The following is a 13,522-nucleotide window of genomic DNA, read 5'->3' as shown; positions in this document are numbered from 1 at the left end:
CTCCCCTTCTGCTACACTTTACCCTCTTCTCTACTTCTCCCACTGTATGTTTCTACGCTAACCTCCTCTTACCAGTCACTTTTTCTTCTCTGGTGCTCTCTGGCCTCTTTCCTACCCCTTCTACTTGTCTTCATTCATATCCCACCTTCCTGACCTATTTTAGCTGATTGTCTCCTTCCTCATCTCTCCTTAGTGGCTGTGACCTGCTCCGTTTGCCCTGCGGGCTCACTCCACTCCCCACCCTACCCCCAATTCCCACCCACCCCCAGGGGTCCTACTCTTATACCTCTACAGCCACACCCCTATCCCTCCTATCCTATCCCTCTCCTTCCCGCCAAATTGTTACCAAACCTTAACACACACCTTCCACTCCCCTTTCTCTTTCTTTGCCCTATTACCTTAAGTCTTATATTACCTATCTCCTTTTTTCATACTTCTCTCTTTATCCCTCCTCATTCCTCTCTAGTCAAATCATTCCTTACTCCTTTCAGAATCCAATTCTTACTCTCCAATACTTTTAAACAGACATACTACCCCCTCTCTTGTTTAACACACTCATTCTCTCTCCTTTGAATTGTCCTCTTTCCTCCTCTCTTCTCAGACTACTAAATAATGACTCCCTTCCCACCAACTATGCCTACACTCTCATTCTTACTCTTGACCACCCTTCTCTCAACCTACCATCTCACATTCTTTGAAATTTCACTTAACAACTTTCATAACTCCTCACAAAAACACACTTCTACTATACTCACTTTCACATCATACTCTAATGTTACTTCCACCCCAAGCTATCATCTATCTAAATTCCATAGATTACATCACCTTACCTACCTACTACAATCAGACAAAAAATAAAACCTCTAACTTTTCTAAATAGCAAATATTTAACTAAACTAGTTAATCCAACACTACAAGATGGTGACATCCACCCCAACCCTGGCCCTATCTCCCCTCCTCCTCAAAACTGCTCACCTAACCTCAATAATAACTTCCTCATAGGACACCTTAACATTCAAAGCATAAATAAGAAAATACCCTTCATCCATGCCCTCTTAGATATCCACTCTTTTGATATTCTCTGCCTCTCTGAAACCTGGTTAAACCCAGGCACAAAGGACTCAGAGATTATACCCCAAGGTTATAATATAGTAAGACATGACCGCTTAAAACGTAAGGGTGGTGGAATAGCAATTCTTTTCAAAAATCAACTTAACATCTCTACTCAACCAGCATATCCAAACCAAGATAGCAAAATAGAAGCCATCATTATTAAACTACAACTTAATGCCAAAAAAGCAATTTACATTATTTGCTTGTATCTTCCTCCAGGTAACAACATTCCAATATTAGAAGACTATCTTAGTTGGGTTTCTACCACCTACCCCCAAGAAACCATAATTCTAGGCAACGTTAACATTGATTGGAACACAATTAATGCTGATAATCCCTCCCCTCATATTAACCTACATGGTTTTTCCCAAACTATTACCTCAACTACAAGAGTCAATAAGCCCAATAAGAAAGAGAATATATTAGACTGGATACTCACAAATAAAGTCAACAAACAGTATAAAGTAGGTACTATGCCAGACAATATCAGTGACCACTCCCTAACCTACATTACTAGACAAAAGTCAGAATGTACTAACCTCCCAAATACAAGGCTACTTTGTTCTACCAAACATTTTAACTTAGAACATTTTCAAGCTGAACTGAGAGCATGTAATTGGAATTGCTTAAAATCACTTCCCCTGCAGGAGGCAGTCTCAGTCTTTAACACTACCTTCTTATCCATACTGGATAAACATGCTCCAGAACGTTCTATTAGAGTAAAGACCAAAACAGCCCCATGGCTTACCAACAATACTAAAAAACTCATTCATACCAGAAACAAAGCATGGACAAAATGGAGATGCCATAATCAAAACCCTGATTTAGTTCATTTCCGCCAGCTCAGAAATCTGGCTAAGAAATCAATAATCTCTGACAAAAAACACTTCTACTGTAAACTTCAAGACACCCATCATAACAATGCTAAACAATTCTGGTCATCAGTAAACAGACTACTTTCCCCAGGAATTGTGAAAACTCCTTCCCCTCTTAATGCTGACCCAGAAACCCCTCTCCAGACTGCTAATGCTTTCAACTCTTTTTTCTCTGAAACCATCCAATCCCTAGCGAAACAAATGAACACCAACAACCCTAATATTCCAAATAATATAGCTAACTCCTCCTACAACTTCTCTCTAAAACCTATATCAACTTCTTTCATCTACAGACTCATTCTCAAACTGAAACCTTGTACCCCTTCTGCTGACAAGCTCCCTTCTCTTTTCCTCCAGAAAGCTGCCAAAGAAATTGCATATCCTATATCCTTACTTATAAACAGAACTATCCAAGAGGGAACCATCCCTGACATCTGGAAAGTCTCCTACATTATCCCACTACATAAAGGTGGTAACTCCCTTGACCTCTCCAACTTTAGACCAATTGCCCTTCTCTCACCCCTTGCGAAAATCATGGAAAAATTTATTCATCAGCAACTTGTTCACTATCTTTCTCTACATAATATAATAGCAACCTGTCAGCATGGCTTTAGACCTCACCACAGTACCACCACTGCCCTTCTTTCCTTTGTAGATACTATCAACAAAAATCGAAACAACAATACTCTCTCTTCCGCTCTTTTCATTGATCTCTCTAAAGCTTTCGACATGGTCAACCACTCTCTCTTAATAAACATTCTTGAATCTCTCTCTTGTGATAAACTCGCCATTAATTGGTTTAGATCTTATCTTAACAACAGACAACAAGCTGTAATATGGGAAAACCATATCTCATCACTCTTAACCATTTCCATCGGAGTTCCCCAGGGCTCCATTCTTGGTCCACTTCTGTTCTCCCTTTTTATCAACGATCTTCAGACTGCGATCCCACAAGCAACCTGCATACAATACGCAGATGATTCTACCCTTATCTGCTCAGCACCTTCCTCCACTGAGCTGATCTCACTGACCCAAACTACCTTTAATACTGTAGAAACTTGGTTCTCTAGACGGTTTCTCCTATTAAATGCCAAAAAAACAAAACTACTCCTCTTCACCCCCACCACTCGGTCCCCCCCCTTAAACTTCTCCATTTCCTCAAATAATGGTACTATCATCTCTCCTGATCCAACTACAAAACTTCTAGGAATAACCATTGACAATAATCTCTCCTTCGAGCAGCACATTAACAACAATATCAGGTTAGTTAACAGAAAAATAGGTTCCCTATATTGTATCAAACCTTTCCTAACCCCAATAACTAGAACCAAGATTGCACAATCTCACCTTTTATCTACCCTCCTATATGCTTCCCCAATTTATACAAACCTTAAGAAAACCAATCTAAACAAACTTGCTACTTGCTATAACAATATAGCTCGCTTCACCACTAGTAACCCCTTTAGGACCCACCATTGTATAAACCTAAAACAACTAGGCTGGCTTGAAGTATATATATATATATATATATATATATATATATATATATATATATATATATATATTTACACACAGACTGCGGTGGTGGTGCTGCGGTAGTGTTGTTGCCTCACAGAAAGACGTTGTCCTGATCGATTTTCAGCTAAAGCGTCTTCTGTGTGGAGACATGCATGAATGGGCGTACCTTCGTTGAAGGTTGTGCGGCAGAGCTGGCAACTTGGTACGTAAAAATCTACTGCCAATCATTAGCGGACCGGAGTTCCGCTGTGGTGACCCCTAACCGGGAAAAGCCGAAAGATACAACATATATATTTACATACACACACACACACAAATATATATATATATATATATATATATATACACACACACACACACACACACACACACACACACACACACACACACACACACACACACATATATATATATACACACACACACACACACACACACACACACACAGACACACACACACACACACACACACACAGATATAATTTTTCTGCTATTAAGTCAATTATTGAAAGACATTGGCACCTGATTGCACATAATACATTTTTTTAACAAAAAGTTAGTACTAAATGTCAATATGGCTATAGGAGGGGAAAGCCTTGAAGGATTATTTTTCTGAATTCAAGAGTATAAATGACAAAAATATAGTGACTGTCCAACTCCTTGCAGTTTTCTCCATGTGGTAAATGTGTTTACTGTTCTTGTGAGGTGAAGATCAATCATTCTACATTAGTTAATGCCAAGAAAGTTTTAAAATTAGAAATCATTACTTGTAACTCCTTTGGTGTGGTGTATTTATCAGTATGTCAATTTGAAATTTTATATGTTGGACTTACGTCTAGACATAAGTTTAACTTTTCTTCTCACAGCGGCAATAATGGCAGTGATAATCTCTTTAATGGATCCAGGCCAGAAGCTGAGATGGTCTGCAGATCTAGGGATTCCATGGGCCGTTTTACAATAGGCGTCACCAGAATCCCTGAAGGTCTGCCTAACTTCTCCACTCTGGAGGTAGTCGGGGGATGATTATCCTTGTGTTGCAGGAATTACAGGACTACCTTTCTCTGGGAGTAATAAATATTCAGATGGACAACTTGACTGTAGTCTGGTACCTAAACAAGCAAGTAGGAACCAGATCATACACACAACGTCATAAGATCATGAGGAGCTAGCAATGGGCGCACACAGTGTCATAAGATCATGAGGAGCTGGCAATGGGCGCACACAGTGTCATAAGATCATGAGGAGCTGGCAATGGGCGCACACGGTGTGGGCAGGGTCCTTGGTTTGAGGCTTGCAGCAGCTGTTTATTTCCCCGGGCCTGTGGAAAATACGGCCCAGACCGCAGAATCCTTTATAAATGCATTCTATGAACACCTTCAGGAATGCATGGATCATGCAATCCCAAATAAAACCAAGACCCAATCCTCCAAAGGCAAACGACCTGTCTGGTGGACCCCAGCCATAAACAAACTATACAATAGAAGGAGGAAGCTACTACATGATAGAGCAAAATCCCAAAAAGGGAAGGCATCTCTGATCAGTATTAGCAAAAAACTAAGGGCACTCATAAAATCGTCAAAGGCCAGCTTCGAGAGAAAAATTGCACAGGACACTAAAGATAATCACAAGGCTTTCTTTAGTTATGTTAGGAACCTGGGTGGGAATTCCCAGATATGCTCAGAATTAGTCCAAAATGACAAAAATACACTGATCCCACAGACATTGCCAACATCCTAGCTGACAGGTTCAGCGCAAACTTCTCCCCTCCCACCAAAGGGCAAATATCTATCCCAGCAGAGTGCTGCCCCTGACATCTCAGATGCTCAGGTGGGAGCCGCCCTCTCAAAGCAAAAACACAGCATCAATGGGACCAGATGGTGTCCCAGGCTGCGTCCTACATGAACTCCAAGAAGAGCTAAACCCAAACATAAAACTACTGTTCAATCTCAGCCTTACTACAGGATATGTACCTAAAGAGTGGCGTGCAGCAACAGTGGTCCCTCTCCACAAAGGTGGTGCCTCAACGGACCCTGGAAACTATCGCCCCATAAGCCTGACTAGCTTGGTCTGCAAAGCTATGGAAAGGATCATCATGGACCTCATAAATAAAGATATTGGGGACCTACAGACACTGGATCCTACCCAGTTTGGCTTTGTTAAGGGCAGATCCTGCCTCTTAAACCTGGTTGACTTCTTTGAAACAGTCACCAAGGCCATTGACGAAGGGAAGGTGGTCCACACAGCCTATCTGGGCCTTCGATACAATACCCCACTCAGGCATTATAGATAAGCTCACCAGCTTAAATATAAACCCCTATGTCACTAGATGGGTTGCAAACTGGCTCAAGGACAGAACCCACATGGTTAGAATTGCTGGAGCCATGTCAGACTCCAAACCAGTTACAAGTGGCGTCCCACAAGGCTCAGTCCTGGGACCTCTCTTGTTTGGTATATATTTCTCGGAGGTACAGGCCAACACGGAAGGACTGTGGCTGACCAAGTTCGCAGATGACTGCAAACTGGGCACCATAATCGACTTTCCAGCCGACACAAGCATCCTCCAAAAGGGCCTCATAGAAACAGACAACTGGTGCCAGAGCCATGGCCTCAAGCTAAATGCCAAAAAGTGTATAGTCATCCCCTTTGGCAAAAACAAAGTGCCCACAAATTACCACATAGGTGGTAATCCATTAAGTACAGAAGAAGTCATTAGGGACCTGGGGACCCAAGTTGATAGCAATCTCTCATTTGACAACCACGTGGCCAAAGTGGTTAGAAAAACATGTTATATAGCCCACCTAATCATGAAGGGATTCACATCTAGATTAGGGGAGGTCATCGTGCCTCTTTACTCATCCCTCATCAGGCCCATAATCAAGTACAATGCCCCTTTTGGGATGTACCTTACCAAACACCTGCAGCAACTGGAAAGACCCCAAAAGTACCTCACCAAGAGGATCAAAGGGCTCAAACAGATGCCATATGCTGCCCGGTTAAAGAAACTCCAGCTCTACTCAGTGGCATACCGCCTGCTCAGAGGTGACCTGTGCCTGACGTATAAGGACATGTCCAACCGGAATTAAGGGACATGCTGCACCTCAAAAATCCAAATCCCATCGAGCTACACGCCGAGAGACTTGAACCTCAGCACTGAAATAAATAGGACATGCTGGAGGGACAGATTCATAACCCAGAGGCTCCCTTCACTATGGAATAAAATCCCAGTCCAGGTTAGGCAGAGTCCCTCATTGACTCTCTTCAAGAGGAATCTTGATGAGTGGATGGGAGATCATAGGTTTACCCCGGGTATCACTTCTGTGTCACTGTTAGACAGAGGCACAGTATACTAACCTCGAAAAAGGGCATAGCAAAATTAATTTAAAATGGGTGGCGAAAGCCAAACATACTCTGGCTAGGCTTATAAATGCCCTAGGGCAGATAGCCTAGTATGAACCTATAAACCTATGAACCTATAAGATCATGAGGAGCTGGCAATGGGCACACACAGTGTCATAAGATCATGAGGAGCTGGCAATGGGTGCACAGTGTCATAAGATCATGAGGAGTTGGCAGTGGGCGCACACAGTGTCATAAGGTCATGAGGAGTTGGCAGTGGGCACACACAGTGTCATGAGATCATGAGGAGTTGGCAATGGGCGCACACAATGTCATAAGGTCATGAGGAGTTGGCAATGGGCGCACACAGTGTCATAAGATCATGAGGAGCTGGCAATGGGTGCACACAGTGTCAGAAGATCATGAGGAGTTGGCAATGGGTGCACACAGTGTCATAAGATCATGAGGAGTTGTCAATGGGCGCACACAGTGTCATAACATCATGAGGAGCTGGCAATGGGTGCACACAGTGTCATAAGATCATGAGGAGCTGGCAATGGGCACACACAGTGTCATAAGATCATGAGGAGCTGGTAATGGGCACACACAGTGTCATAACATCATGAGGAGCTGGCAATGGGCACACACAGTGTCATAAGATCATGAGGAGTTGGCAATGGGCGCACACAGTGTCATAACATCATGAGGAGCTGGCAATGGGTGCACATAGTGTCATAAGATCATGAGGAGTTGGCAATGGTCGCACACAGTGTCATAAGATCATGAGGAGTTGGTAATGGGTGCACATAGTGTCAGAAGATCATGAGGAGTTGGCAATGGGCGCACACAGTGTCATAATATCATGAGGAGTTGGCAATGGGCGCACACAGTGTCATAACATCATGAGGAGCTGGCAGTGGGCGCACCCAGTGTCATAAGGTCATGAGGAGTTGGCAATGGGCGCACACAGTGTCATAAGATCATGAGGAGTTGGCAATGGGCGCACACAATGTCATAAGGTCGTGAGGAGTTGGCAGTGGGCGCACACAGTGTCATAAGGTCATGAGGAGCTGGCAATGGGTGCACACAATGTCATAAGATCATGAGGAGCTGGCAATGGGTGCACACAGTGTCATAAGATCATGAGGAGCTGGCAATTGGCACACACAATGTCATAAGGTCATGAGGAGCTGGCAATGGGCACACACAGTGTCATAAGGTCATGAGGAGCTGGCTATGGGCGCACACAGTGTCATAAGGTCATGAGGAGCTGGCTATGGGCACGGACAGTGTCATAAGGCCATGAGGAGCTGGCAATGGGCACACACAGTGTCATAAGATCATGAGGAGCTGGCAATGGGCGCACACAGTGTCATAAGATCATTAGGAGCTGGCAATGGGCGCACACAGTGTCATAAGATCATGAGGAGTTGGCTATGGGTGCACACAGTGTCATAAGGTCATGAGGAGCTGGCTATGGGCACACACAGTGTCATAAGGTCATGAGGAGTTGGCAATGGGCACACACCATGTCATAAGATCATGAGGAGCTGGCAATGGGCACACACAGTGTCATAGGGTCATGAGGAGTTGGCAATGGGTGCACACAGTGTCATAAGGTCATGAGGAGTTGGCTATGGGCACACACAGTGTCATAAGGTCATGAGGAGTTGGCAATGGGCACACAGTGTCATAACATCATGAGGAGTTGGCAATGGGTGCACACAGTGTCATAAGATCATGAGGAGTTGGCAATGGGCACAAACAATGTCATAAGATCATGAGGAGTTGGCAATGGATGCACGCAATGTCATAAGATCATGAGGAGTTGGCAATGGGCGGTGGTCTGTCACCATTTTCTGACAGCAACACACATTCCTAGGAGGCTCAATGAATTTGAAGACAGACTCAGCAGGAATCTCCTTCTGTCTCACAAGTAGTCCCTCAACCCAGAGATTGATAAGAAGATATTCAATTTCTAGGGCACTCCCTGTTGCAACCCCTTTGCCGCTCCCCAGAACATGAAATGCAGCAGCTATTTTGCCATGGTTGCGCCTCTAGGACAGCCATCCAGAGATGCTCTGTTTCATTGTTGGCCCTCCCCAGTTTTGTTATGCTTGCTCCCTTCTTCCCCTGGTGACCAAATTTCTTTAGAAAGTATTATTGTGTAGGGCTACTGTCATCATCATACCCCATTTTGGCCCAAGCAAATTTGGTTTCCACTTCTCAAGCCTCTCTTGAAGGAGCTCCCTTGGTTCCACAATCAACTCCAGATGTAGTCACTCACCCCCCCCCCCTCTGGGTAACCTCTCCAGGACATTCCCAACCTGAACCTAACTACTTGGTTTCTCTAATTACAGTGATGGCAAAGGTCACTTTGCGTCCCTTAGATGGGGTCCACATCACTACAGTGTAACAAAAAAACTTCAACCTGAAAGGAAAAGATTTACTTCATGGGTAGAATCTCAAAATATTGAGCCCTTTTCAGCTTCTGCTGGAGAGTTTCTGTACTGTTAAAGTTCATTTGTAAACAGCTTCTTCCTTTCATTTTGGTTTCAAGGATTGTTCACTGGCTTCCCACAGACTGTGTAAATCTTTCCTGAAAGGCATCTTCCTCCTACGTCTCCCAGTTAAGGACCCAGTTCCACCTTGTGATCTAAATTTTAACCTAGAAGACTCATCCAAGACTTCATTTGAACACACAGCTTCTGCAGACCTAAACTTTTTGTCTTGAAAACTAGCTTCCTAGTAGATATCACTGTGACGATTGGGGAGAGATGGGCAAAGGCTGCTAGCCTAGTCAAACAGAATTTGATATCTAATTCTGGCATTTGTAAATGTAAAATATAGGCATGTTTTCTTGATAATAAATGTAAAATACAGGCATGTTTCTTGAGTGTAAAGAAAACACTGTAAAATGTGAACTTCAAGATTGTTGCAACATTGCCCCCTTGCTGTAAAGAAAAACTAAGTCAAGCCTTCCAAATTTGTCTTTTGAAATTGAATTTTATGACATTCTTTGATCTTTAAAGTTGGTTCCGGTCAGGCTGGCTATAGACATTCTGTCTATTGTGTTAACTAAGGACTAATTGCTAGAGTGTGTATGTGAAATGCCTTTTAGTGTTGTAGTCGCCTGTGCAGGTGTTAGTTTGCTAAATAATGCCGTTTCTATTAGCCTGGGAACTCCAGGTTACATGTCAAAGAAATGATGTAATGGAAACTAACTCAAAATGATGTAATCTGGGGAGGACCCAGAGACATATTTGTTAGTGATGTTTTATAAACTGTGTCTCAGAGAGAGATAGAGAGCATTTTGATCTTGATATCCAACTTACCAGCACTCTGCTTATGCTCACATGTAAGTTTTTAGCACTGTGATTTATTGTAGGAATAGTTAAAGCTAGTAAAGATTAATTAGGTATTTTTCTTTGAAATCAGACCTGTCCTACTGTATTATTTTAAGTTTCTGTGTGATCTCTGAACTCTTAGACATCTCTGTGGTGTAGTAGTTTTGTCTTGTGTTTTAATTATTTATTATTAAATATTTTTAAAACCTTCTTCCTGCGGCTGCTTTGTGTATAGATAAGCTCTAGAATACATTGCATATTTATAGAGTTTGCTGTCTAAGTCACTCCAAATTAAGCCTTGAGACTGTTTAGTCATACTACCATTGTATATTAATATTGCACAGTAATAATTGGACACCCTTTTAAGGGCCTTTTAGTAGCTGATATTGTTAACTGGGTGGTGGCAGTAATTACTACCGTATAGTCTGGGTAAAGGGGCACAGTTGGAGAATCTGTGTCAGCCTTTCCCAGGAGTGTCTCTGAAGTTGTATAAATACTTATCTCAAAGTGTGTGTGTGTGCTGGGTCAGCTACTTGGCAGGGACACAAAGCACTAGTTGGACAGAGAGGGTACTGGAGGTTTTAGCTTGCTCAGACCTGGACCCTATAGCTGTGCCAGTGGGGAGTCTTATTGGGGACCTGATGAGCAAGGGAGCAACCAGCCCCAGACTGACTGTGATCTCTGTGTGCACTTAAGGGAAATTGTACTTTACTGTGTGTATTAGTTATCCTTTCCTCTTCTAGGAGACAACCTCCCTGGTGTTAGTGGTGAGGATTGAGGTTCCTTGATTGCTGGGCCAGGGCACGGTCGTCACAATCACATCAGTCAGAAGGATAATGGAACTTCATGCCTTTTCATGTGCTCTTCCATATATTACTTTTCACAAGGATAGGGTCACACTTAGAAAAGAAAAACATTACTTTATACCGAAAGTGGCCTTTGAGACCAACATTTCTCAGCCCATTCACTTACCTGTGTTCTTCCCTAACTATCAGAATAAAGGAGAATATACCCTGCATACATTAGACATTCATAAACAGTTACACTTGTATTTACTTACAACAGCACCTTTCAGGAAAGATGAACATTTTGTATCCTTTGTTCACAGTAAATTAGAAAAGAAAGTATCCAAAACTTCACTATCTATATGGTTATTGAATTACATCTCCTTTGTCTATTTACACCATAACAAATCTTTGGCTGCCAAACCCAGGACTCACTCTACCAGGGCATGCCAGCATCAGCAGCCTTTTTCAGATCACATTCCCTGGATGATGTTTGCAAAGCAGCTATGTAGTCTTCTATTCTTTGGGGCTTTCATCCTAAAAGGTCTCCTGTCATGAGGCCACCTAGGATTTCCTTATCAGGGGATTCTGACCCATACATCAGATCGGACAGACTGAATGAACAGGATATTAAAGTTATGTACTAACTATAATAATAGATCCTTTTATTCCAGTCTATCCGATACAACTACCCACTCTCCTTCCATCTACCAGTCTATAGCCATGAAGGACTGTTTCTTCCTCAAGTCCAATGCAGTGCAAATCAGGGTCTATATTAGAACATCGAACATTTAACAGTTCGAACCACTAAAGGTCGACCTTTAGTGATCGAACTGTTAAAATATCGAATGTTTGTAAAAAAACAATAAAAACAAAAAAATAAATAAATATAGAGTGTAGGCAAGCCCCCCTGCACCCCCCACACCCCCTGCTACTTAATACCAACTCCGAGACTGCACTACATTGCAGTAAATGGAAATCTCCCCTTACGGAGATTTCCGTTTACCGGCTTGATGTTCTGCACTTTCGCTATTCTCGGGTCGACCATGTCAGATTCGACATTGTCGGCTTACGAGAATTTAATATAGACCCACAAATCAGAGGCTTATGCTTTAGATGTCAAACTTGACCCGAGCTAGTCAGTGGGGACAAGGGTGTTATGGAAAGGAATTATTCTTAAAAGGCTCAGTGCTGTAGCACAAAATTTGCCAGCTCCTATCCAAGTGGTGGCTTTTGGACCCATACATTGTATCAGAAGGACTGGAATCAAAGGATCTATTGTTATGGTAAGTGCATAACTTTCATTTCATTCTCGTTAAAGTTTTATTCATGTCTGTGGAACAGCACAGGGAAACTCCTGGGGTAACCCGGTTATGCGGTGTACAAGAAGGAAGTTCTGTTTAACCATATTAACTGCTGCCCTTTTGTGCTACATCGCTGAATATTTGGGCACTACACTTGCTGAATTGTTGCATATTATATCTCTGTTGAAATGACTGGCTTTTTCCTTTCCAGACTTAAATAAAAATGCCAGAAAGTTGATGGACCTTCCCACAGTGCGGGCCGGTTACCTGGATGGAGGAGCTAGTGGACGATTGCCTCGTGCAGATTCTTCCAATATAGCATCTTCAAGTAATCGATGGTGACAAAAGACAGAAAAATTCTGAACCATTCTGCATTCTGCTTTGTGTGACAGTACAAAACTCTGAAGTATGGCTTCTGTATGTCGGTGAAGCTGTTCAGAAACTTGTAGGTGGTACATCTCTGAAAAGTGGGACACACAGTCTAATTTAATTAAATTTTATTAAAAGAAAGTATTACTGAAAGGTTTCACAGTGCCATAAAGTGCCTTATTCCATTTTTTGTCCACTGATTTATGTTTAGATGAACGATTGTAAAAATTAACACTGTACCGAGTTTTGTTTAGTATTTTAGCTGTTGCACTATATTTTTGTACATTTAATAGTGTAGTAAATGCCATTTGAAATGGTAGTGGTTGCTAATGAAGTAATTATGTTCATGAATGTTTGTTTCTACAGTGAGATGTCTTGCTTTTACTTACGAGAAAAGTGTTATGACTAGAAAAAGCCCCAGTACACTGGGCATGTGGCTGGAGAAGTGAGTGAACACTAATTGTAAAAGATACCGTTTTTTTCTGCAGAAAACTGCAGATATCCTTTTCTGTTGTAAAGGGTGCTTTGACATCACCCCTGCAGTCAGATACATTTGGCTGCCTTAAGCTGGAACTCTGGAGCACTTGCCCAAAATTAGGACATTAAGAATTCAAAAGGGGAGAGTCTTGAAGAGCTTTTAAATCTGCAGTGGTGGTTTCCCTGCTCAGGGTCATTTACTAAGCATGCAGGCAGTACCAGACTTTGTGTGGAAGGGTCACCAGAATGGCATCACAGTATAAATTTAACACAGGCGTTATTATTTTCCTGCTGTGATCCACCACTGTAGAATGGCAACAATACATTGAAAAACTTTTAAGTAATTAACATTTTTTTGCTGAAATTAAGTCTGCACTTCAAGGAAGTATAGAGTGCTG

At 42.3% G+C, this 13,522-nt stretch overlaps 1 protein-coding gene across 2 annotated transcripts in view; it reads left to right on the top strand.

Annotated features, from left to right (window-relative positions):
• LOC122799721 (protein bicaudal C homolog 1-like) overlaps window positions 1-12,804 on the top strand; it is a 1,306,264-nt gene extending 1,293,460 nt beyond the window's left edge. For both annotated transcript variants that reach the window (XM_044068975.1, XM_044068974.1), the window contains exon 20: window positions 12,490-12,804. In XM_044068975.1, coding sequence (XP_043924910.1) covers window positions 12,490-12,620 — 131 coding nt within the window. In that variant the 3' untranslated portion in view covers window positions 12,621-12,804. The remainder of the gene's footprint in view (window positions 1-12,489) is intronic.
• Window positions 12,805-13,522: the final 718 nt, after the last annotated feature.

Source organism: Protopterus annectens, chromosome 4.part0, assembly GCF_019279795.1.
Source record: "Protopterus annectens isolate FY-2018-M chromosome 4.part0, PAN1.0, whole genome shotgun sequence".
Taxonomy (NCBI): Eukaryota; Metazoa; Chordata; order Ceratodontiformes; family Protopteridae; genus Protopterus; species Protopterus annectens.
The sequence above is the reverse complement of the archived record's forward strand: the minus strand, read 5'-3'. Positions and strand labels throughout refer to the sequence as shown.